The 26,167-nt window shown below is 40.2% G+C and overlaps 1 protein-coding gene across 2 annotated transcripts in view; it reads right to left on the bottom strand.

The window, feature by feature from the left end:
- AGPAT4 (1-acylglycerol-3-phosphate O-acyltransferase 4) overlaps nt 1-26,167 on the bottom strand; it is a 73,761-nt gene that overhangs the window by 36,551 nt on the left and 11,043 nt on the right. For both annotated transcript variants that reach the window (XM_059841271.1, XM_059841272.1), the window contains one exon: nt 22,950-23,180. In XM_059841271.1, the coding sequence (XP_059697254.1) occupies nt 22,950-23,127 (178 nt within the window). In that variant the 5' untranslated portion in view covers nt 23,128-23,180. The remainder of the gene's footprint in view (nt 1-22,949; nt 23,181-26,167) is intronic.

Here is a 26,167-nt window from a genome sequence, read left to right as displayed (position 1 = left end):
GATTATGTGATAAACATGGAAACATTTGCTTACAAGATTAACTATAAATTACCTATTTTAAAGTTTCATTAAAAGCATAATTCTGCATTGATCAATAGGAACAATAATTTGTAAATTCAAGTAAGGGCATAATCTTATTTAAAGAGCTACAAAACTGTTTCCCTCCATGACATTCTTCATTTCCTTTAATCTCTTAATTTTCTTTAATCTCTGTATCAAGGCAACACCAAGAAAAAGAAGTCAGAAAATTCTTATGGGAAAATACAGTAAAAGCATAGCAAACTCTCCAATACAAATAAAAGCACGACAAATGGGCAAGCTGTGACCATCATTTCAAAGAGCAGACAGGGTGAATGGCTGCATGATGAAAGACTGCACTGCACAGAACACTAGGGAAGGCATTATAAAAAATGCAAAAATAAGGCTAAAGAAACATTGACAGGTAGCACAGTCCAGAGTCTGTGCCTGTCTTTGGAAGAATGACTTGCAATAACTTGCTACCTTTCCAGATTTTCAGACTACACCTATTGGGGCACTTCCTAAGAATTCTTCATAGAATGAAGTCTACAGGTAAATAAGAAAAGCAAGTCTGTATCTTTCTTAGACTACTTAAAAGCCCTCTGTGCATCCCAGGCAGGGTTAAACCTCTGAATTCACTGCAAAGCTGCCTGAGAGTTTTTCTAAATACTTCCAAGTATTCCTTACACAGGCTACTCTAGTGTTTCACTCTGCCATCTAATGTGACTGGGCATTTATTTCTGGTCTCTACTTCCTTCTTCTCTGCAGGAGCTGCAAGAAATTATGAGGAAAACTTGAAGGCAGGAATTCTTGCACTGATTAGGGACATGAAACTAGAGCTCAGAGCTGAATATTGCTAAATGTCCACAGGAAAAATGTTCAAAATAAAGTTATTTTTATAAAAAAACATATATATCTTTTCTGTGAGGGGCAACAAAAATTGGTTCTTGGGGGAAAAAAACCCTGCAGCTAAAAAGTCAAGCAATGCCTCTCCCCCTTCCCCCAGATAATTGGGAGCTCATACAGGAAGCCCAGCCAGCCCAAGCATCAGCTTTCCAGCTTCAGATTCTCTTCCATGCATGTGTTGCACCAACGAGGTATAATGCAGTTATCTGGTTCACTCCAACACAGAGGTCCTGGTCTTCTACCTGTGGGGAAATTTAGGATGCCTGGTTTTCTGTGATTTTGTGGGTTTAAACAGCAGACCAAAATCCAGCCCCCCTCTTTCCTTAGCACCACCACATGCCCCACTCCCTACCCCCACCATCTACCACAGCTGGTGGTAAAACCACTGATATCTTTAGACTTGTTTCCCCTTCCCTTAAAGCTGTCTTGCAGCAAAAGTACTGGCTGATGGCAGGGAGGGGTTATGGGAAATCATACACGCAAATTTAAAAAGAAAAACAAGCAAAACCCTTCTCTCTTGCCTTCAAGTCTGGTTTTGCAGATTTTGGACCCAGTCTCCTTGGAAGACCCTTTAAGCAACTTCCTTGAAAAACACTTCAATTAATTACATGTCTGTGCTTTTAAGGACAGAAATCACCAACAGAGAGGAAGGAAGAAATGGTGACTTCTAAGTCCCCCCTCATCACAATGAGTTACTGGATGTGCTAGCAATGAGAAAGATGAGCACAGCACAACCCTTCCACATACTCAGGTTCCAAGTCACATGCATTTCATCGTTTGCTTGCAGGAAATTATTTTAATGTACCTTTCTTCAACAATCATATATTCCAACACAGATAATGTGCTGCATTTGCCACAAATGACTAAGGACAGTATAGCATGTGCTGATAAAAGGAATTAGTACAACAAACAGTGAAAGAAAACATGCTGCTGGGCAAGTTCCTATGACACTGACGTTGGCTTTGTATGGGCACGAAATCAGGCAGCTGCATCTCTTCCGGATGTGGTTTCTTGTCCAAAACACCACTGGCTTTTTCTACTGTGTACAGAAGCAGCATCACAGAGGAACTGCTTAGCAAAGAACAAATGGTTACAGCTCAGTCACTGCAAGTCACTGTGCAAAAGGAACACCAGTCTCGTTCCAATGCTTTCTTTTAATCAGTTTCCTATACACGTGCACACACGCCCCCAAAAATATTTTTTGATTTAGGCATCCTTGGCCTACTTGTAGGTTTTATTATTTTAAGCCTGCATATCTTTAAGAAATACTGTCCCTTCCAAGCTATTAGAATAAACCATTCACTGAGATGAACAGCACATCATGACCAGTGGGTTTATTACAGAGACCTTAACATTCACTTCTTCATGGGAATTAGTTACCAGCAGAAGGGAGATGACAGCCCAAAAGGAAGTGTTCAAGCTACCAACTCCAGCTAGCAGGTGATCCCAAGAAGCCTGTGGGAAGAAGTCACTGACCCTCTTACAGTGGCAAGTTATTTGAGAAGAAACAACATGTATCTGTCCTGAGAACACATGCATGTTTTCCATGGTGGTGGATTCATATGAGTGACTTCTGTGTCCTCTTAAAGAAAGCCTAATCTGTAATACTCTAAAACCAGTCAGAAGATAGCTGGGAAAGGATGATTATGAAGCTATTTTTAATAGCACCTCCATGATGCCTGAGTAGCTCCAACACACTATTCCACAGACAATTCTGTCACTGTCTGCTCTGTATCCCCACTCTATCTAAATACATACATACCAACTCTCCTTCCTCTGACAGGCTAAATGGGGAAATAGATAAATTAACCTTCAATCAACTGTTCTCAACCTGAGTTTAATCTGAATATTCCAATTTCTCTTTGAAACTTGAAGAAGGCTTTCTGCATGCAAATCCTCTCCAGTTTTTCAGGTATGTCACAACTGGTCTAATAAAAACAATACTTTTGACAACAAATCATTTACGTGATCCATTTTCTTTAACCTTCTCCCACCTGTGCTCAACCAGACAACATCACCCCAGATAGTAAAGACCAAATATGCTAGAGCCTCCTGTTAACCATGAGGACAGGCTATGTCTGTCACAGTACTTCACGACGTCTGTCAAACAGCACTGCTCACAAGGAATTCCCACCAAATCCACAGCCTGTGGAGGAGCCCCACACCACAGCAGGGGGATGCCAGAGAGGAGGCTGAGACTCCAAGGGAGACCAGTGGAGACCAGGACCCTGCTCCCATGCTAGAGCAGCCTGTCCTTGAAGACCGGTAGCCCATGGAAGAGTGACCCATGCTGCAGCAGTTTTGGGAGGACTGTTACCCATGAGATGGACTCACAATGCACCAGTTCACAGGGAGCTGCTACTCCTGAGATGGACCCACGTTGGAGAAGTTCATGGGGAATTGTCTCCTGTGGGAGGAACCCCACAGTGCAGCAGGGGAACGACTCATCTTCCTGATCAGCGGGAGAAACCACGGCTGAGAAACTAACCATAATCCCCATTCCCTGTCTCCCTGTGCCACTGGGGTAGGAGGTAGACCTGGGAAGGAGAGAGGGGTGAGGAAAAGTGCTTTTTAAGGGCTTCTTTTACTTCTCACTATCCTGTTCTGATTTTGTTAGTAATAAATTCCCTCCATATCTCTAAGTTGAGCTGTTTTGCCTGCGATGGTATTTAATGAGTGATCTCTCTCTTGGCTCTTACCTCAACTCATGACCACTTAGTTTCATTTTCCCTCCACTGCCCAGCTGCACAGGAGAATGAGTGAGAGGCTTTGATAGGTACCTGACACCGGGACAGACAGAACCCATGACACATGCACATCAACAATATGTTCTGCTGAGGTAGCTTGTGAGGATGAAGAAGGAACTCTAAAGAATTATACTCCGAGTGTTTATGTCACAACTGCTATGTGAGGCCTGCACTACAAAACAGATTTTCTGGGTAAGAAATATCATGAACATTTCTGCTCCGTCCTCAGTAGAAGGAAGCATCTTATCTCAGCGAGCAGTAGCTGGTGTCAGGTTCCATGAATTTTAGATGATGGTTTTTAATAAATTATTCAGTATTTGATGTACACAAACCAGGAAGCCTAGGACATTCATCTGTACAAGAACAGACAGGCAGAAGAGATGGATGCTGAGAAAAAACTTTCAGGTGAAAAAACTTAAAATAAGGTGTTAATAGGTGTTCTGCAGTGATCAGTAAGGCAGCATTTGACAGCCCTTATCTGATTAGTTTGGGCTTGCACAGCAACCACTTTTCTAAAGAGATAAACAACTTTCTTATTCTGGCACACAGACTCACCTGGGACAAAGCAAAACATCACCTGATCCATCCCACATCCCTCTCCTGTCATCCCCTCATTAAATATGACCCCACATCCTGCCTTACCCCAGGGGAAACTGATGGAGATGCTGAAGCAATGAAGCTCAAATGAACAGTACAAACGATGTTACTCCAGTTCTCATTTGTATGGTTCGGGTGGCATATTGCTGTCTAAATCCCAAAACAGAAACTTAAATGAAAGCAGGGTGACCTACACTAAGCTTAAGTAAGTGTCATCTTAGAATGACAGAATCAAAGAATCCAATCTAATAAGTACAGAGTGGTTACAAATCTGGTCTCATAAAACACCAAATAAAAAAAGTACTCGCCATCAGGTATTCAAGTTTCTACCATTTCTTTTCAAGCATTTTGTTGATGCCAGAAAGGCCAGGAAAAAACGAAGGACTTCAATCAACCATTTCTAGGCAATGTTAAGCCATTTACGTAGTACAATAAAAGAAATTCCTATTAATAAACTTTGTGGACGATAAAAAGTCAGAACAGAGTCTAAGAATCAGATGACCTTGAGAGGTAAGGTAACATAAATGGAATTAATTTTGACGGGATGCATCATTGCATCACATCTTGCAGAACTAATAAAAATAGAGCCTCATAATTTGGAAATGACAAAGAAGAGAATTATCTGGGAACATTATTTTGCCACTGAACATTTCTGCTCCATTCATATCGTGCAGTCAAAGACTGAAAAAGATGGCATAAGGATGTTTGTTCCTGGAGAGAAGGAAATCGTGCATTGCACCACTGAGAGAAAGCACACCAGCACCAGACATCCATGCCCAGGAAGGAAACACTGAAACAAAGCAGATGCAGACCAGGTCTACCAGGATGACCTGAAAGCAGAAAAGTTTGGCCCACTGGAGCTTTAAAACAAATGCTAGAAGAGGACTGGGTGGGCTCCCCACAAATACGATTTATCGATAAGGAAATAAACAGCACAGAAAAAGTGGCATTAAGCTAAACACCACTAGCACAAGAACATCCATGTCTAAAGTGACTGAAATTACAGGCATCCAATATTCTGAAGATTGTTCTGATTACTTTGTCAGAAAAAAATGCATATCAGCTTTGTAAATTGAGTAAGAATCATCTTAAAAACACTACATTGTACCACTGCTAGAAATTCAATGGCTCACTAATTACTTTCTAGTCCTATTCTCTGTAACTAGGAAAGAAAGTGAGGTTTTTCTAAACAGACTGCCTTACAGACCTCTCTCCTCTCTTCCATCACTGCTTGAGAAACACAATGCAGACTGAGGAGCACTGCTACCCCAGGCTGCAACGAGTATTCACTGGACCAAGGGGAAGACAATATCTTGCAGCAATCAGCAAAGGCTTCTGTTTAAGCAGGGTTGCACCACACAGAAACCTTTCCCAGGGGAGTTCTCTGCTGAAAATCACCTGCCACGAGGCCAGGACCTCAAAATTTAAGCATTCAAATAAGCAAACATGAACCAAGTTAATAGATGTCAGTCTTAACTTGTATTTATTCAATCATGATTGACTTCTTTGACATGAATCATTAGCATATCCTTAATTATAGGGTGATCAGCATTGTCCACACTCAGGTCTCATGCTTTCATTCAGAACAAAAGCACACACACTCATGTGACTGGGTTTATCTTGCCATATGCATTATTTGACTGAACTGAATCATGTTTAACTCATGTATTTAGTAAAAAGACTTGTTCTCACACAATCTTTCTCTTTCTTGCATGTATTCTTTATATAGCCTTTATGTCTATGCATACAAATTTATCCTCCTTAGTTTCAAATGAAAGATGAAAAATTTGGGGTTTAGAAGAAAAGCATTTCAGAACAAGAGAAAAAATTCCATTATTTTGATGCTCTAAATCCCTGCCATCATCACATTTAACCTGCATTTTCAGCTACTGACAAGAACTGACAAGAGTTTATCTCTGAGAAAAATGACTGATAACTGACAAAAAAAGCTATGAGCTGCCAAAGCAAGCAATCTTCAGCACAAATAGGAAAACTGAATTAGGAAACTCAACAAAAGGTAAATTAAATCCTAAGAAAATCTGCAGTGTTTTTAAATAAAGCCTCTAGTTATCAAGAATTACACTTCATAGAGGTGTAAACACATAAAAAGAAGGATCTATAGTGTCTGTAGAATGGCAGAACGAGAAAACCAGGGCTAATGGCTTCCAAGGTTTCTATACTTTTCCAGTAACATTTAAATCTGGATTTTGATTTTAGATAACTGGTGCACTCAGGAGAATACAGACAAATTTCCAGATATTATATGCTATTAATTATATTAATAGCAAATTGTAATTATATTAGTTATATTAATAGCATTAATATTAAAACTATTAATTTTTAGACTCTAGTCAAGGCATATAACTTCTACTTAGCCTTCTTCTGCACAAGATATTCTACCTGAATTTCAATAATGGAAGAAAAAATTGACAAAGCACCTGTTCTAGATAATCAGAATTAACGGTGAATAACCACAGAACCTCTATCACTGAGAACACTGTTCAGAACAAAACCATTATTCATTTTTCACTTGCATTCTATGAATTCCCTCCCTCTGCCTGTAATCTTACAGCATCTCATCACGTGAGGTCTTGAGAGACAAGAACTATGTCCCAGTGCTTATTTTAGCTTCTTAATCCCCATCAGTGACTTTCACAAAATGTTCTTTAAAGGGACAATAAGGTCAGAAACTACAAATCAAACAAATGGCTTTCATGAATTAAAAATAAAGTACTACAGATCAAATATACCTATCAAGTATCAAGCAGTGATTTCTGTCCTGGGTGCAGCCTGTAACCCTTCAAGATGACTGAAAAATATCCAAATACATAAATATATGAAAATCCCCATTTTTTCTCGCTGAAGAATATCATGCACATGAGAAAGTGCACATTCTGTTAAGACAAACATATATCCAAAGTAACAACAATGTTACACCACACTTAAGGACACTAGTGCCTCTCAATTCACGTTTAGCTTGATTGTGCTTGCATTTCTCTTTCCTCAAAGCTTTTACAAAACTAATCCACTGCTGGAACATCACAACCTACTCAGACAGTCTGGCGATCATGTGCTCCAGCAGATGAGGATGCAAATGAGCCATTTACTTGTTTAACCTCTCACTGCTTGAACTGAAAGGGTATCCACCAAAAAAAAAACCCAAAAAAAAAAAAAAAAAAAAAAGGCATTACCATCTTCCTCCTATGTAGTCCCAGTGGCTCAGTATATTGGCAAAAATTCTGCACAAAGAGGTAATAAGCTTTTTGTTTTTTCATATCGAGTGCAAGCAACAGTGTTGTACTCTTAGAACTATTTGTGTTGAATAATCTCAAAAAACAGAGGTTTAGCTTACATGGTCCACTGAAATCTTGCATAATCAACAAGCTCCGAGTTTACCCTCGTCTATTCATCTTCCAGAAAGAGAACCTCTGGAAGTTACAAAAGTCAGGCTGTGCTTCTCTGGTAACCCAGGCCATTTTCCTATTCAGTGCTTTGCAAATTATGAAGAGTAGCAGCCAGACACAGCATTTCAGGTTGGTACAGGAGAAACAGTTTAAAAGGCACAATCTGACTCGTAGCAGTGGTAAAATAAAGACCTGTCATACAAACCAGTCATGCACTACTGATATTTCTGTCAACTTCATCATGAGTATTTCTGGCACCACAGAAAGAAAGAAGGAAATTTTTCAAGATTTACAAGGGCATACAATATTACATAAAGTATACCAGGTACCAAAATATTATCCCATGACAGACTGATCAAAACTGTAGAGGAATCCCAGGAAAAAAAATCACAGCTTATTGCAAGTCTGTTATTTCCTTGAATTTAGCTTTATTCCTTTCTGAATTACCATTACCACCTTTGTTGCCTCAGCTTTCTCAAAATGAAAGACACACAGGATGAATGACTCACCCACTTGGATGCAGCATTTGCCAGCCTGCAAAACAACAGGGGCTTCCCACCTTTCAGGCCATACACACTACTGATTTACCATGGATCAGAACACTCAGCTTTAACTCATGCAGGCTCACAGTTCCTCTTTGCTAAGGAAGACCTACAGATTTTTAGAAACTCTTCTTGAAGGCTATCCAGACTTCTCACAGGATTTCAGACATGCAAAATTAAGAGAAGCATAGTAACAGCATCAGCTATATCAGACCTATCAAGTGCAGACTACACCTTTTAGGCTGCCAGGTGGCACTGTGCCAGAAGTCTTTGTGGGTGTGTGCAGGCCATTTGGAGCTCCTCTAAAGTCTTGCCTAAAAAGCTGGAAAGCAAAAAGCCAATGCAAATAAACACTGTTTAGCATTTGAGTTTACTGAGCTGTATTTGAAGGCTTAGACAAGAATCTTCTCTGGTATCAATACTGCTGATTAATGTCTTTGCAACATCTTGCACCACAGTAGAGCTAAGAAAAAGGAACAGGAAGAGCCTTGAGGTCCTGTTAATTAGGGGCTTGTTACTTGAAAATGGTGTAATTTCTACCAGTTCAAATCTTTCTCCACGTGGAATTGCCAAGTAATGCAATTGTAGTGAAAGAAACATCAACTTGTTCAGCTGAAGGACAGAAATCCCTCATGTCCTAGGTTGCTGTGAGCATCATTCCTTTCAGCTTTTTTCTGACTGCCAAGGGTGTGACTGAGAAGCTTCTGAGACAAGCATCCAGCTTCAGCTAGACGTCATGCACAGGTTTTTCCAACAGCTTGCCTCTGTGGGACAGAGCTTGCATGGAGGCTTCCACAAGGAAAAACTCAACCCACAGTCTTCCAAATCTAGATGTTGCAGCATTATCAGATCACTCCTTGACACAGTAAAGCAGTGGGCAAGTGAGCAGATTTCAAGGTTCAACATGGAAGACTTTGATTTATGAACTTTATGCAAGAGGTACATACTCTTGAAGAGAAAGAGTAGAGCTTCTTCTACTGAGGGTCCAGCATCAAATCTGAAGAGCAAGTCTCTCTCCACTCTTACTGAAGAAAAAAATAGCTGAACAGCAAAGAAAAAATAAATCTAAAAGAAGATATTAAATGCTGTTTTAAACTAGCCTTCATTTTTGCAAATCAGAGTTGGCCATTTATCAAAAAGCCAACACAACAAGGAATGTGGATGGGAAGCAGCGTTTCACCTTCCATCTATCATTCCTGGGAGGGGGGACAGAGGGAGCCCTATGCTGGCCAGAGCCCACTGCTCACCCCTCAGATATAGAGAGCTAAGGCAGGGTATGCAGTGGGCAGAACCAGTCTTCAGGCAAGCATGCAAGGCAGTGCTCTTTTATAGAGCACAGGGCACACACAGGGTGCTGAAAGAAGAGCTCACAGGCAATTGCTCAAAGGCATGCACCACACAGAGGCAGCCTGTGACTAGAATGATATGCTAAAGGAACACTTCATAAAGTGTGTCATTTTGAGTATTAAAGTACAAACAAAGCTTTCACTTTAAAGTGGTAACAAATCACCTCTGCCCAACACACTAATTTGTCAAAATAACTTCAAGATAAAAATAAGAGATAAGGAGAGAGACTAAATATATTGCACTGTTAAAAACCAAACGAAATCAAATCAAACCAAACCAAAGATTGATTATGAACGGATTTTTTCTCCTCCACTTTTCTTTATTTCCCTCAAACACACACTGACATTCACTTAAAATGGCCAGATTCTCAACTGGCATAAAAATAATCTTTGTCTCTGGTCTAGTTATTGTTAATACCATGCTGAGTTACACAAAATAAGGATTAGACTTATCACACCTACTACAAAGCTAAAGCTTTATCTGTGCTTTGATCTTCCTAGCAATTTCACCTCAGTGCTTGCTAGTTGTAGAATTAAAACCTGCATATACATGTGCATAAAGTGGCTAATGTACTAAGTGAAAAATACACTGCTTTATTAAAACATTATGACTGTATTACACAATGATAGTTCTGGTGCTCAAGCTGTGTCTCAGCTTCATGACCAAGATCCACTTGATTTTCTTATAAAATTAAGACAACAAAACACTATTGATAAAAAGGGGATTCACCCTTTTTAATGGGCTGTCATCAGTGGTTTGTCAGATGAAACTTACAAAACAAAATAAACTACAAACAGTTTAATATGGCCATTCCTGTAACGCAGCCAAGCTGAAATTGCTTTGGGAATCAAGATTAGAATCAGATTTAATGCAAGATGTTAAATGCACAAGTCTTCATGGATATAGAAAGCCAGAGTGGGCTTTCCTCATAAGGGCTATGAAAAGAACCAAAAACTTGTGTTTAAGACCTGTAAATTAAGGCATGTCTCCAGTATTTGAACCAGCATTTGATCTGGGCAGAAGCCTTGCACAGGACCCTTCCAGTTACTGCATGTGCTCTGGCACACCACCTCACTTCCTAGCTTCACTCCTGTTCCCATTCCCATACTGCCTTCCCTCTCAAAACACATACACATCATCCAAGTTTAATCAAATAGATTTTCTCCTTCTAACCTAACATCCATGGAATGTAAAATCCAGTATTTCTTCAGGTGAGGAAGAAATTTTAAGTCAGCATATGTACTCTTGAAAAAACTTTCAAGTGATCCTTCCTTCTCTAGTGCAGTTCTGAGCTACAGGAGTGGAGAAATATGGAAACAAGTTTTGTTCATGTCTTTAGCCACTGTTCCTTTTAAACTATCTCCGTGCTGCAAGTTATAAAGCAACCATCCCTTCAGAAAAAACCAAAAAATAGCTGCATACTTCAAACATTTAATTTCACAGCTTTTTTCTGTCTTTTATCCTGACACAATCTGCCTACAAAACAGCTTCTTCTCTCCAAGTTGCACAGCGTGTGGAACAAAGCCAGCCTCACAAGTACAATGGGTTTAACACACATACAGATCTGCAATAGTCACTGTTTTGAAATGCGCTTTACAAACCCTTTGGGAAAATTAATTATTTAACAGCCACGTGTCAGAGATATTTGTCTCACATCTGAAGGCTCCTCTTATCCTTCTTCCCCAAGGAATTTAGCAGTACTCCCACTTTCAACAAACCAGCAGCTCCTGGCTTGGTAACAGGCCCAGTCAGCGCTGGCAACAATCAAGCAGGCATTTCCTCCTGCTGCTCTGTCCACCTGGACAGCCCACAAAAGTCAGCACAAAGCCCTTTGTTGAAGAAGGCCTAAGGAAGTAGTGAAGGGAGCAGCAGGAATGACCCTCCAAACATAATACCAGTCATCAGTAATGATGCCCTTCCAGACACACAAGTTGGTCTCAGAGGTTTCTTCTCAAGGAAGGACATCCTACAGAAGTACCTACCTGCAACAGGCACTGCTCATATATGGAAGCAGAAAACTTTCCTCTTTCTTTTTTAAGTCTTCCTTGCTTAAAAATGCAATCATGATTACAGGACTCTTACCCAGCAAGAAACCAATGACACAAGCTGGAAATAAAGGAGAGACTCCAGCATCCTGACTCTATACAGAGGTCAAAGACAGCATTATCATTCCCACACTATTTAGGGCAAAGTACTCAACATTATTTTCCACTTTCTAATACTGGTCACAGGAACCACCTTTGAAAAACAGTCCTTAAGATTCCTACGGCACTCCAATATCCTATGCAACACAGGAGGAACCCAGCATACAACTGCTCTTAAAAGAGGTCCAATTCCCATCCCCACCTTTCCAACACAGAAAAAGAACTTTTCAAGGATTTATTTACCTGGCAAATACACTGAGCAGCACCATAGGACAGCTCTTCCCCAAAAATATTAAGTCACTAAATCCAACAGTGTAACCCACACAACTTGGGCTGCTTCTGGGACATTGTTTGCTGTTCTGCTCACCTGCACTTGCACAATTATCTGTTTCTCAACCATCATTTGATTTCCACATGAAGAAATCTATCACATCTCAAAGATTCATGGATATGCCATTCAAGTTCTTCTAATTCTCACCTGCCAACTGCATGTACCAAAAAGAAGCTACAAGCTATCACTGTGCAACCAGAGAAATTTAAATCACCTTTCAAGAAACCCTGAATTTTAAGCACAAATTAATGAAGAGCCTGTGAAGACATAGGAGAGACAAGCTTCATGGTACATTTTAATCCAAGCAGAAATTTTCTGAACTCTTTGTATTTAAAAAAAATCATTGAAAATACACTGTTACTACTAAAAGGAAAATGCACTGTGGTCTCAATTTTAAACTAGATAAATTAAGTACATAAACATAAAGAGGTATGTCAGCTATTTTGCCTGTATCTCCCTAATTCATGAGCACTAAAGGCAATACGTGCTCAAATAATAAAGTTTTAATTGATATATTTTGGTGGGTAAAAATATAACCCAATCCATACAATGCAAGCATTTTTCTGAATACTGCAAGCTTAACATATCTCTCCCTATTTTTTGTCTTTGTGCAAAGAATAGCAAAAGTCTGTCATATAGGCCTTAGAAGTAAATTGCAGAAGTCTGTCATATAGGCCTTAGAAATAAATGAGTTTGAAGGAAGTAACAGATTCTTTAGTTTTCTATAGTTAGATTTCCAGTACAGGGTCCTCAGCAAACTGCAGAGGGTCAGCACAAGGCACTTCTTCAGAAGAGATACTCTCTTGGCAAAAGGAAATACCTACAAAATGTCAGAGAATGGTATGAGACCCCTAGGAAAAAAAAAGAAAATTTAGGAGAACAGGAGAGTAGCTCCTTTACAGCAGCAAAGCCGTACTAATGAAAGCTCCTGCCAAAAGCCTCCCAGCATCAGTTTTCCAAAAAACAAGGGTAAACTTCTTTAGAAGTGCTATCAAGAAATTGAGTTGGTACAATCACTCCTTACCTAACATAGGCAAATACATTCATTCATCAAAATCTTTCATTAGCAGTACATATTATCATTAAATAATATCATTTAAACAGGGTCATATAAGTACAGCATAAGAGTAGCACAAAATTTATGTACAATGGAAAACATCTCATGTATTAGGAAGCCCATGTGCTTTTAACTCTCAAAGAAAGCCCACACCTGGAGATGCGATATACAGGAGATTCAATTTAGAAACATAGCTAAGTGAACTTAGAATCATGAGAGAAAAGAATGTTAGTTACTGACACGAGTGCAATTTGCTTGAGTACAGAAAAAGCACACAGAAATAACGTACTAATAAAAGTGTGCTAACTGAAGAACAAAACAATCTGTACACATACAATTGCATTGTAATCTCTTTCTGGTTCCTTATTTTGTTTCAAATGATATTTTGGCAAGGAACAAAGTGGAAACAGATAACTGTCTTTCTGAAACCAAGCAGATGAAAAAATTGTTTTGCACACATTTTTACATTTTTATTTGGCTTTTTATTCACAGCTAAAGGATTCCTCCTTCTGAATACGGTGTTGGATGAAAGATGTTTAAGCATATACTACTCCAAGATGGATGTAAAGGAAATTTAGTCTCAGAAGTGAGAAAACAATACAATTCTTAAGTAAGAAGCCTTAATCTGAAGGTTGCAAGCAAGTCACAGGAAACAAACACCTAGCCACAGAAAATGCCAAGCATATGCACTCAGAAGCTGTTTCATCTCAAGTGTCACACTGAAAAACCTCAAGTACCTGCTGAAAGGACATACTGGTTCCTACTGGCTTGGAAATCCTCCTACAAAAAAGTAGTCAGACACCAGATACTTTCACTGGCCCAGCTGCTGTAATTCTTGTTACAGGATGAGCCTAAAAACCTACTCCATGAAAACTTGCTGGTATGTGACTATGATTTTGGATGAGGAAGAATCACTTGGACATACACTTTCAGGGGCACACATTGCCCAAAAGGGAGTGGGAGGGGGTAGAGGATGTAGCAAACCAACAGCAAATGACACAAGACAATACACCTCACTTGGACTTTACAGCAGCAGATCTCTTCCCTGACTGAACACAGGAGAATTCAGAGTTCCCACAGCAGTCCTTCCTGTGGAGGTACTGTGCTTCCCTGGAGAGGGCTGGATTACTCTAGTTTGTACTTGCTTGTAACTGCTGATGACTGAGCTACTCTCTGCTTCTTTGCATGAAGTTTCCACATCGTCAAGGGATTATCCTTCAGTTTCAGTATCACTTCAGCAATAAAATAAGGCCTATAGCTTAAATGGGGTTTCTACAAATATGAAATGATCTTTTGATTGTGATATTCACCCTTAATGAATAAACAGCTGTAGCACCAGAATGTCTTCAGATTCTGTGCTATGTCATAGATCATTAGATACCGTGTTCCTGAGTTATGCTGTGTCAGACAGAAATACTTTTGTGTAAACACTCTAAAATTTATCCCCGTCCAGGAATCTAGGAAGCTTGCTGACCAGGTCTAATGTTTAACAAAATGGGCTATAATTTTTGTTATGTGTGATGCTAGACATCAAACAGAATGCAGTTCACCTATTGCTTCCCTGCCACCTGTCTTTCCAGTCTGTAGACTATCAGCATCACACTTCTTCAGGAATCTGATGCAAAAACGAAGAGAAGTGACCTCTACAAAGGCTCCAGCAATAACAATATAATATCAGTGACAGTGAAGATGCCCTTTTCATTAAAGATCAGAATAAATGCCTCTCTAGCTCTTCATGAGTTTTGTATAGAAAGCATCAGTAACAAAAGTTTTTTTCACATTAATTTTCACAGAAAGCAGTCCCTTTCTCCTGAACTGAGAGCTGAGCATAATAGATCACATCCCTTGTAGGCTGAACTAGAACTCTGGTAAAGGTCATGCACAGATGTCATTCCAACGCTCACAGAGCATGACTCCAATCAGCATACAGTCTTGTGTGATCCACTCAAGCTCATTGACAACACTTGAACACCGAAGAAAACTGAGTAACAACACCTGCAAGGGGCACAAATTGAGAAGGACTGAAATGTTATTAGTTGATACAGCAAGTTAATGACACTAGGGAAAATATGGAGACATATGCTAGGCTCTGTAGAGGACTTATTCATAGCAATTAATGCAATTCCACAAACACAATCTGGAAAAACAGTCCAAGCTGTGATGGATGTGGCAAACACACACACACATTTCATCTTACTCTACCAGTAAAAGAATAGAGAATCTGGTGCAGTAATTGCTCCTTCTGTCTTTCCAAATTAAAGTAGAGAAAGTCAAGGTTTGGTCTCAATGCAGAATTGTTCAGAAAACTAGAAGCATGGTCGTAAGTCCAAAACAGGTATAAAAGGGTATTAGAAAATAGGCTGAAGGAAGACATTAATGAATTAGAGTAGATGACACTTCAGGGTAGATGATTTCCACTAAAGTTTATTTTTTCTAGAGTTTATCTACATTAAAATTAACATGGGAATTTTCTTAGTACACTCTATTTCCACAGTTATTGCCATGGCTTGGCTTGAGAGAAGAGAGAAGGCTAAGGTGATGGTCTCGTTTTCTAACAGTTCAAATCAACATCTTCCCTTTACAAGACTATAAAACCTGGCCTCCAATTTTCCCTCAGTAATTGTTGTAAACTTTCCATAGTCTTCACCAGTGCCTCTGTATGGACGTGGTTTGTGGAACTCAGATAACAAAGGTTTGCATAGACAAGTAGCTCTTGAGAAAAACACATTTTGCACAGATTACTCAAAACAACATTTCAGAGAGGCTAAGAAAGCAGTCCTAAGTGTCCTATGAAAACTCTTCGCTATACCAACATTGGCAAGCATAACTCAGGTTGCTTTATAAATAAAATACAATAGGACTGTGTTAAGGACACTATGCCATACTTTGACATTAGCAGACTGCTTTCTCTGCAGCATAAGATGGTGGTAAAGGAAGAAGAAAGTCCTATTTCTCTGGGTACCTCTTGCTTCCCAGCCCTTCCCAACGACTTAACTGCACCAGAGGCAAGAATTCACCTCCCTGCCTCAGCACCACCTCCCTGCAAAGAAATAATATAGCTGAGGGCTCCTCTAAACTCCAAGAAACAAAGGAGTGAGGATTAGTATGGCCCTGATAATACCACAAAGCCTTGTTCAGATATTCAGTCCTCACACTGCAAATCCTACAGTTGTACATGGAAGGAATTAGCTTTACTGTGTTGTAACAGACGAGATGATGAAACTTGAAGTAGTTCTCAATTTCCTCTGATTTTGTTTCTAGGAAGCTCAGTTATAAGAAGAATCAGTTTCCACCTTGCTTTTGCTGCAGTCAATGAGCAGGCATCAGGGTGCCTCTTTCGATGCAAACAAGGGCCTTCTCCTCAGCAGGACCCACCAACTGCAGCCTACACAGTGTAACTTTACCCAGAGGCGTAATAGCACCCCTTTCATAGCATAACAGTAGGTATTAGTACTACTATTATTTATTTATGAAGGCAGATTAGAAGCTAAGCTGGTTGCTTTTAAGGCCCTTGTGCACATGTCCACACAACCATGTCCTAACTGCCAGGTGCTCTCTTTATGCAACGCTCACCTGTGCAGTCAGCAGGAGGCCAGTTTGCCACTCACCCTGGGAGCACAAGAAGCTCATTTCCTCCCAGTGCAGTGGCAGCAAGAGGCCAAGATAACAACACTGCTCTACTCACAGGCAAATACCTCCACTCAGCACCTCTAAAGAAGCCATGTACCCTGTATGTGTGTGTCCCATTCTCATGGTCTAGGCACGTGTCCTGAACAGTCCACAGGATTCCAGCACACTCTTGTGCTTGACCTGGGGTTGCACTTCAACAGCCAAGCAAGCACAAACTGATTTGGGAAGTATAAACCACCTTCCCACTGCCCAGCAAGCTGTGCAGCCATGTGCATACATGGCATGAATCCCAAGACAACCTGTTCCCTCCATGTGTTTGGCCAACTGTCCAAGCTACTGCAGAAAAGCTGTGTGCAGCCCTTGTGGTGGGTTTGCTATGACATAAGAGGGAGGAGTAAGGTGTATTCCCAGCTCTTCCAATTCAGGCACAAACAGCATCTATGAGAACTGTGATGTATTCCACACTAAGTGCTTCCTACCTTGGTTCGCTGCCTTTTAGAAGAAAAAACTGAGGACAAAATGTTCCTAAATTATTTAAAAATAAAACCCAAGATTGATTGCTTGCCCAACCTTTGCTCTTATGCCAACTTCCAAGCACACTTTTGTTTGAAATTTTTATTGTTATCACCCTACTGAGGTTTGCAGTGCTCAATTTCCTTAATAGGGTGCACTCTGTTGATTTCAGTATGAGGGAGTTTATCCAGGTCGTCATTTTAGCAAAGGGGGAGTGGATTAACAGGCAGTTGAACCCATCCACGAATATATATCTGAAGCCAGAAAATATTTTCTGCAATTTAGAAGCCCTAAGATTTTGGTTTCCTGTTTTTATTTTGGGAGGGTTATTAGGTTCTTCTTGTCATGGTTTGAGAGGAAATGAGTTTTTTTGGGATGGTGTGGTCAAACCAGTAGGTGTTCAGATTTTAATATTGGCACCTGGTTTGTCCACTGAGGGTATGGATACACCTCTGACAACAGAGGGGGTTAAAAGCTGTGAACTCCAGGGGGAAACTTTTTGGGTTCAGGTTCCTGAAGCCAGCAGACTGCCCTTGCCCAGCTCCAGGCTGGGCGGGGGGAGGGGAGCCATGCGGCCGGAGGAGGTAGGCCAGGCCTGGGACAGAAGGGAGGAGGCCCCTGCAAGATGGAAGGGTGGAGGAGCACTGTGAGGCTTCAGGCAGCCACCCCCCACCCCCCACTATCCCCCCACCCCTCCCCCAGAGGGAGAGAGAACCTGTGCCTGTGATAGCGCAGCCGGTGTGAAGGAGAAGGGGGGTGCCTGGCAGGGCAGCCAGACATGGGAGTTCATGGACCAGCAGAGCCTGGGACTTTTAACCCTTTTCTTGTGGATGATGGAAACCTAACAAATGCAGACCCTCCTGGAGTTGATAAGATAGCAGGATAACAGGAGATAGGCAAGTGTGGTGCAAGTTGGTGCAAGTGAAAGAGGTTTGAGAGAAGCTGAGAAGAATTCTAGGTGGGAGGAGATGATGGAGTGGCTTTTGGCTGCACTTTTCTTGGACAGCCATGGCAGAACCACTTGAGTTCCTGTGACACAGAGACTGCATTCTAGGGGGAGGCAAGGGCTCAGAGCCAGGAGAGTGCGGTGATGTGAAAGTGCGTGAACAGAGACGACAGGTGAGGAGGATGGTGGTGGTGCCCTCCATCTTCAGAGAAGAAGAGGAAGATGATCTCTGTTCAAGAGACCCCTCGGCCCCAGGGGGTGAAATTTGGGGGGGGACAGGTGTCCCAAAAGGAGAGAGACTGTGCTCTTTTTGGAACTGGACAAAACATCCTTAGAGGGAAAAACCCTAGAAGCAGCTCGGGTCCATGTGCAGTGGTGAGAGCACTGGACATGGAAGGAAGATGTCACGATGGCAAAATGTTCTCCGGGCGGTGCCACACGTGACACGGAAACACGAGAGGTTTCGACTGTTTCCTGGGGAAGTCCGTGGTGCAGGAGGGACTCCTCTCTTCTCGAGGAATTGAGACTTGATTATCTGGAGGGTGCTGTTGGACTGAGAGTAGGTGATCTAAGGGGTGGTAACTGAATTGAAAATCCAAGGTTTTGTTTTACAGTGATGTGTTGGAAACCTGGTGGGGGAAGAAGGAGAGGATATTTGGGAGGTTTTCATCCTGCGTTCTGTGTTTCTCTTATACTCCTAGGTTAATAAAATTTTTTTCCTTTCATTCTTAAGCTGGAGCCTGCTCTGCTCTGTCTCTGATCACATCTCACAGTAGATACCAGGGAAAGAGTATTTTCATGGGGGGCACTGGCATTGCGCCAGGCTCAAACCATGACACTTGTGTGTGTGGTTTCTTTTGCTCTTTGTTTGTTTTGGGGTTTTTTTTTTTTTTGGTTTGTTTAAACATGAAAGAAGGTGCATAACCCTTACCAATCTTTTGGCTCATTTCAAGACCACATGGACAAAAGCTTGTTCTTTTGAAGCTGGATGTCCACTCTTTGCAACAACATTCTTCAGTAAAGATCAAGACATACAGAGGACATAGCACTAGAACTAACCATTACTCTGTACGTATTTGTCAAACGGGATAACAGGATCAAACAGGACGAGTTTACTCATAGTAAAGTATGAGAAGTATCTTGGAGATATAAAAGCAACCCAAACTGCAAAAGGGGGAATGGATAACACACCCTTTGGAGAGCATCCCAATGCTATTACATATTGGGGCAGGTCAGTAGAGAAGCTAAGCTCATCCTGCTGACTCACAACTGGTTTCAAGAATGGCAATAACTTCTCATCACCAGTTGCTGAAGGCAACTTGGTATATGCTATTACCCCTGCTCTGCTTCATTAAAAGCAAGTTGTTGCTGTAGTTAATCCTTCTGTCAATTCAAACTGGAAACCAGATTTTTATCTCTTTAACTTGCATTGATGAGAAGTTTGATGTCTGTGGCTTTAGCCTTCTGGGCTGTCAGCAGTTATGGGGAGAATCTGTAGTGCAGGTGCCAAACTCACAGCAGAGAAGCAGCAGCCTGCACAGCTACCTGTGCTCAACTACCACACCACACCTACTCCATGCAGGCAGTTCATGGCATGAAGCTGCTGAAGGGTCTGGGGCACAAGTCTTATGAGGAGCAACTGAGGGAGAAAAGGAGGATCAGGGGAGACCTCATTATTCGCTACACCTACCTGAAAGGAGGCTGTAGTAAAGTGGGGGTCAGCCTCTTTTCCCAAGTAAAAAGTGACAGGACAAAAGGAAACAGATTCAAACTGTACCCAGAAAGGTTTAGATTGGATATTTGGGAAACATTCTACATGGAAAGGGTTGTCAAGCACTGGAACAGGCTGCCCAGGATTTGAGTCATCATCATTGGAGATATTTATAAGATGTGTCGATGTGGCTCTTAAGGACATGGTTTAGTGGTGGATTTGGCAGTGCTGAGCTGACAGTTGCACTCAATCATGAGGGTCTTTTCCAACCTTAATGATTCCATGAATACTTTAACTCAAGCTAGTCTGGTTTGATCCATGTGAACAGAGAAGCACCCCAACTCAAGCTGTACTACTCAACTGAGGACAAGTCATTAATCACAAGAGAACTTTAGCTTCCCATTTGCATTATAACAGCAGACAGTGCATGAGGGGAAGTGAGAATATTACATTCTTCTATTAGGAAGGTGATAGAAGAAAAAGGGTGTAAGAAAATACCACTACTTGAAATACAAAAACCCCCAACTTGCCCAAAGAGCACAGCATCAAAGACAAAATAACACCCCAATTTCATGGAGCTATTTATCTCTACCTATGACATCAAATGGAAAACAACTGAACTTGCAGGATCTAAGGACAGCTGCTGCTTTCATTTCATTTTTCAATTAAACCATGCCTGCTCTATTTCACTCTTTGGTTGACTTGGTGACTCAGGCTGTATCAGGCTCTCAAGGCAACATGATTCTTGTCACCACTGCAAAAGCACACACCTCTTTATATTCTCCAATGCTCTCCTCATTGTCTCCAACTGTAGGCTGTTTCCATGACTTTCATCAGACCCATACAGACCTGACTTATTAGTCACCACATCGGTGGCCCCCAAAAACACATCTACTTTGATTAATTGGTCTTTAGTTCTTTGAAATAGTTTTTCAAATTAACAATCATTTTCCCCTTTCCAAATATCACTCAGATAAGTGTGACTCATCAATTGCTAGCTTGCTCTGTTGTAAAGCTAAAATAAATGGCTTTAACCTAGACATACTTTGTTCTGAGCATGACTGGGCAAAAACCTCACCACACAATCTATTCCAGTGGCATCAACACTGAAGACTAGATCAGCAACCCTGAGTACAAAGCCATCTGCCCCACCAAGGACAAGCATTCAGGATTACTCCCTCTTCCATACTGTCCATCCCCTAGATCAGACAAGATTGAGCTAAACTGAAGGATTCAGCCTGAAGACTGTAGAATAGCTAATATCTCTGCACTAAGTAGCCAAAAGCAAGAATGGGCCAAAAGGCATTGCATGAAAAATAATAATGTATACCTATATACAGCTGTACAGTATCTTCTACATGCCATGGCTTCAAACATACACTATGCTGCCAGGCAAAAGGTAAAAACCTGGCCAGATCCAATACAGCTTTTTGTACTTGCAAACTCAATACTTCGGGGACACACACACAGACAGCAAAAAAGAAATTTTTCAGAAAGAACATCTTCTCTCCATTACAGAAATAATAAAACAGCACCCCCAATTTATTTGGGACTATGCACTCTGACGCACTTGAAATTTAAGCCAAAAGTATATTTTAAAAATATGCTTTGAATTGTTACTCATCAGAGTCACTGATGAAAGATAAATAATCCCTAGAGGCCCCTAAGTTGAGGCATATGACAGATTTCTACCTCACAGCTGATTTTGAATACTAACAATGTTTTTCCATTTCAGGCTCCTAGTAGCAGAAAAGGTTACTAGAAAGAAACCATTTTGCTGCATTTCTACAGCACAATTGTTACATGCTGTACTGGAAGGTTGTTTTCCCCAGTACAAAGACATCCATAAGTCACTTAGCATTGACAGTGACATCACACTTGTGTAATCTTTAGGGAGCAACAAAAAGCATTCATTTTTCAACAGTTTTCTTCTAAGAAAGTACTTCTGAGGTTCAGAAAGGCCCAGGGAAATCTCTCTGGAAGGTGGACACATTTAACAGCACATTCCTAAATAGTGAATTTGGGTACATTAGCATTTCTATAACAGTTTCTATGAAGAATTCTTTCTGCTGTATGTTAATGCAGTTATGTGGAAGTCAGAAGCAGCAGTACAATAAAATTGCTGAAACTGCAGCTGCAGCTCTTTAAAAGCAAATATATAAGCAAACTGATTATAACATGAAAACTGCAAATTCTCTGACAATTCACTGTTGTCAGGTGAAGATTCCACTAAACTCTCTCTAACAGAGAACAAACAAATGCGTACAGCTGTCACTCATTCCACTGGAATTACCTGTTTCGTCAAGTGCCAGTAAACTCAAGTGCCAGTCACATCTCAGGAGTCAAAGGTTTGCTCTTTCTACAACATCCTTAGCTCATGCTCCCATCTCTCCCAGAAAAATCAGTATCATTTCAATCCCTGCTTCTTTCAAATGATTACAGGCTACCTGCTGTATTCTACATTATAACTACATGTATATACTGAATACATACAGATGCAGCTGAACATCTGAAATCCCATTCAAAGAAAAAAAACAGTTTATAACTGGCCTAAGAAAAAAGTACATGAAATCAAACATTTTTCCTTTTTTTCAGTTATTTCCCAGTCTTGAATAGGATTTGCACGTGAAACATTTAAACCAAGATCATAAACAAAATCATGGGTGATAAAAAGATTGAAAGCATTATTGGAAATGACTTGTTAACACTGTAAGCCTACAGATAATAGCTGAACTTGCTGAGATGCATTATTTGGTCAATATTTCTCATTTGGTTTAATGAAACACGATGGATAGCCAAATGAGAGGCAATCTTACTTCAACATACTGAGTCAAGCAAGTATCCCACTATAAAAGAGCAAAACATTTCAGCACAAGAAGACATTTCAACAAGGCATACATCTCTTCATACAAGTGCAGGTGCTGTAGGAAGCAGACATGACCTTTATACAGGCTTTGAAATCCAGAACTTTTCTACCAATTCCCTCAAGTCAAAATATGAAAATACTTAAACCAAAAAAAAAAAAAGGAAAAAAAAACAAAAAGAAGAAATCTTACGGCTTGAAATGCAGTAAGCCAGCCTGCAGTTGATCTTCCTGAACAGTTGCTTGTTGATTGGCCAAAGTATAAGTGTAAAGAGTTGAATGAAGTTAATGATCAGTCCTGACACTATAAATATGTAGCAGATCAGAAGGTGGCAAATGAATTGCGACTTCAGAAAGCCAACGATGTCCATGGTTTGCTGAGAAAGCAAGAGGATACCTTCAGACACAAAATTCAGACGACAACCTGCAAAACCAAATAGTATCAGCAGTTACAGAGTGCATTTATTTCTACAGACAGACTTAAAACAAACTTCATGCTTACACTTATATTAAAATTAAGTCTATTGTAGGAAAAGGCCTGATGCAGTATTTGCAAAAGTAACAGCATAAAGAGAATACTGTATTTGTGAACCAATTTACATTTAGCTTTGGAAACCAATTCTTAAATTTCAATCTTAACTCTGCAAAACCTGTGAGCATCTGACTCTACTCCATTGACTAAAATACTCATCTATAAGGTTTTCATTGATAAAATATGAGCAAATATTTTGGTTTGAACTATATGACAGTTTTGATATGAACTTGTATTTTTATTTGAATTGTCCATACTTCATGAGACATACACTGTCACCTCTGTAATCTTCAAGAGCAGCTCCAAAGTAAATGCAAGCTTTAGAGCTTGGTTAAGAGATGTGCTTTTCTCTACAAGCTATGGTCCCCAAAGAAGAGGCAGCAGCCCCTTAATTCTAGCTTTATTGTCTTCTTCCCCTCTCATACTCAAGTAACAGTTGATTTTGGCAAGAGAATAAAAGCTTGGCTATGCGCAATACACACAATTTGTTCAATTATTCCTTGACACTGATTCTGTCAGTTATAATCCATAAACCCAGAAATGAAACATCAATAACAGTACTAACCTGTGACCCAGAAACGTTTCCAGAAAGGAATAAATTCTAAGGTTACTTATGAAATGTTTGTAATATTTTGGAAAGGTCCAGTCCAACCTTAGCAATTGAGCAGAGGAAGTGTCCTCTGCAAAGTGTTCTGACCTCTCAAATATCGCGCTGACCTCCCCCCACCATCACTACCACCACCGCTAGAATGAACACTCATCTCTCAGCAAACACAACCCCCAGTAGTCTGAATACAGTTAGACAGGAGGTGCTTCTGCCATCCTGTTCCACTCCTCCACTGTTTTCCCCTCTGAGGCATGGAAGAGTTTTTCCAGGGAGGAAGCCCTGAGACAGTATTTCTGAATGTGCCAGTCGCATGCAATAACAAAACAGCAGCTGTCAGCAGCTTAGGGAATTAACTGATGAAAAAAATCTTTACGCCTATCCTTTTAGTTTATATGAAACCCTATTATGTGAGGCACTGAGTCTGGATCAATGACCTGAAACATTTCTGTTACTGCCCTTTGCTGACTCTGCTCGCCACATCAAAGAGCACACACAAGAACTGCTGCAGAGCCTTCCGAAGTTATTTAGCCAGTTTTTCAACCGCAAGGAAGATGAGGAAAAATTTAAGAAAGAGAATCTGTATTGTTGCATAATTTATATAAAGAGTTTATGGCCAAGAGTTTATCCCAAGCCTATTATTAGCAGACAAAATGTGCCCTTCTGTCCCCTTTATCTTGCTGTACTATTCAGTACCACAGCTGACACCAGCTGTAGCCCAGAATGGCAGAACAGGCCTCTATTCATTGTAGTAAACCACTGTCATGATACTCACAAAAAGCTTTTCCAGCTTTAACAAACCTTCCTATTAAAGATATGATTCTTAGGGTGGCAGACAATTTACTAGTTTGGGCTTTGACCAAAGGCTTTGTTTTTGAAGGCTAAGCAGAATGAGAAATGTTGTCTAGTAGGAACCACGAACCACTGCTGTTTCTTCTCCAATCCATCTAATGAACACTCAGAAGACAAAGCCAAACAATCAAAAAGAAAAAGGCAGCAACTTTCTTTAAAACAGTCAGAACAGAAGCAACCAGCTACCTGCAAGTAGATGGTTTAAAAGACTCTACAGTGTCCAAAACCCTGATGACTGGGTTTATCCCACTGTCCTTGGCTAAAAATGATCAGAAAGAATTAAACAGGCAGACTCGCACAAAAAAACTATCCCACAGAATCACACTAAGGTAATTCCCAGAGATCAGTAAGCCAGGGAATAAAACATAAAAACATCAGCCACAAATAAAGACCAGAGTACTGCTTATTAGCGAAGACCTGAAAACTCACAATTTGATATAATCAACATAAATCTACTATAGAAAGCAGATGAGATGACAGATGGACTTACTAACAAAAATAATTAGCCGTTTTGTCCATCAATTAATCCAGTAATATTTTTGTTACCTATTTGTTATAACAGATGCTAAACTTTATTAAAATGTTACATTTATGTGAATCATTTACTTCCTGCTGTGTCTTTAAAATAAAACTTCACAGAAATAAAATAAACAAATATGAGATAACCCTGATAAAACATAATTATTGCCTTAAAATTTTGTTAAGCCACAATGGAATGTCTGAAAGTAATTAATTCCTCACTTTCCTACTTCAGCCATCAAACTTCAATTTGGTGAAGCTTCAGAGAGCTGTTTTAAGGCAAACTAAATCTACTTAAGCAGTACCATCCAAAGGCATCTAACCTAACTTGCTTGCAAAAGGAACAAGAAATGAGACACTGATGAAATTCTTTTTTTTCGAAAAGTGGGAACTATACAGAGAAATTTTCTCTTTTGACTACTTATAAAATATGCAACCTAAACATTGTATATGGAATGGTAGCTAAGTTTCTGTTTCTCAGACATTCACTTGTAAGATTTTTTTTTACTGTCTTCATTACCAACACTCCATGAATGCAATTTATTCTTGGTACAAGTAACAAAAAGCATCAGTTCTGATCTTATAAATGAAGTCTAGAAACACGCGTTTAAGAGTCCACTGGAACACCTTACACTTAGTCTTTCTAACAGTCCTCCTGGGTAACATCAACCTAACAGCAGTGTAAGTGATAAAAGAGTCAGGTCTTTAATTCTTAATCCATGATGCTGGTTTAATAAATTAGTGATTTCCTTACAGATAATGACTGAAAATTACAGCAATCTTTTAAAAACAAAAGGGCCAATCAATGCATTTTCTCAGAAGCTATTAAGATCAGAATGCTGCCAAGAAGCTCTCTTCTATCAAACACCCCTTAAAATTAATTAGGAGAAAATGGCTAGCTAGA

This window comes from Haemorhous mexicanus, chromosome 3 (assembly GCF_027477595.1).
Source record: "Haemorhous mexicanus isolate bHaeMex1 chromosome 3, bHaeMex1.pri, whole genome shotgun sequence".
NCBI classification, from domain to species: Eukaryota; Metazoa; Chordata; class Aves; order Passeriformes; family Fringillidae; genus Haemorhous; species Haemorhous mexicanus.
This window is presented reverse-complemented; position numbering and strand designations above follow the sequence as displayed.